The sequence below is a fragment of the Antrostomus carolinensis genome, unplaced genomic scaffold (assembly GCF_000700745.2).
Source record: "Antrostomus carolinensis isolate BGI_N321 unplaced genomic scaffold, ASM70074v2 scaffold3245, whole genome shotgun sequence".
NCBI classification, from domain to species: Eukaryota; Metazoa; Chordata; class Aves; order Caprimulgiformes; family Caprimulgidae; genus Antrostomus; species Antrostomus carolinensis.
Genome location: NW_010314036.1, coordinates 39,107 through 39,431, shown reverse-complemented (window position 1 = coordinate 39,431; position 325 = coordinate 39,107). Strand labels below are relative to the sequence as shown.

Genomic DNA, 325 nt, shown 5'->3' with positions numbered 1-325 from the left:
TCCCTAATTCCTCATTCTCTGTTTTTTCAGTGATGCCTTCACAAAGACCCTACCCTTGGACCCCAAGAAGTTGGATGTCTTCAAAACAGTCAAAGAAATCTCAGGTTAGCAATGGGTTTTAAGCTGAGCTCGTCCAAAAACGCAGAGGGAGAGAAGGGAAATTTTTTAAGCACATGAAGAGCAGAGCAAGCAAATGGTTTCTGTCTGTGAGCTACCAGGGGTCACTCTTCACAGAGGTGGTCAGCAGCGACTTGCCAGCGTTACACCCACATAGCCCACACTGACCTCCCATCCGAGGTGTGTTGTTTGGCCGGACCATCCCTGA

The 325-nt window shown here is 48.6% G+C and overlaps 1 protein-coding gene across 2 annotated transcripts in view; it reads left to right on the top strand.

Moving 5' to 3' along the window:
- LOC104524553 (epidermal growth factor receptor) overlaps positions 1 to 325 on the top strand; it is a 43,375-nt gene that overhangs the window by 11,415 nt on the left and 31,635 nt on the right. For both annotated transcript variants that reach the window (XM_029084849.1, XM_029084850.1), the window contains one exon: positions 31 to 104. In XM_029084849.1, coding sequence (XP_028940682.1) covers positions 31 to 104 — 74 coding nt within the window. The remainder of the gene's footprint in view (positions 1 to 30; positions 105 to 325) is intronic.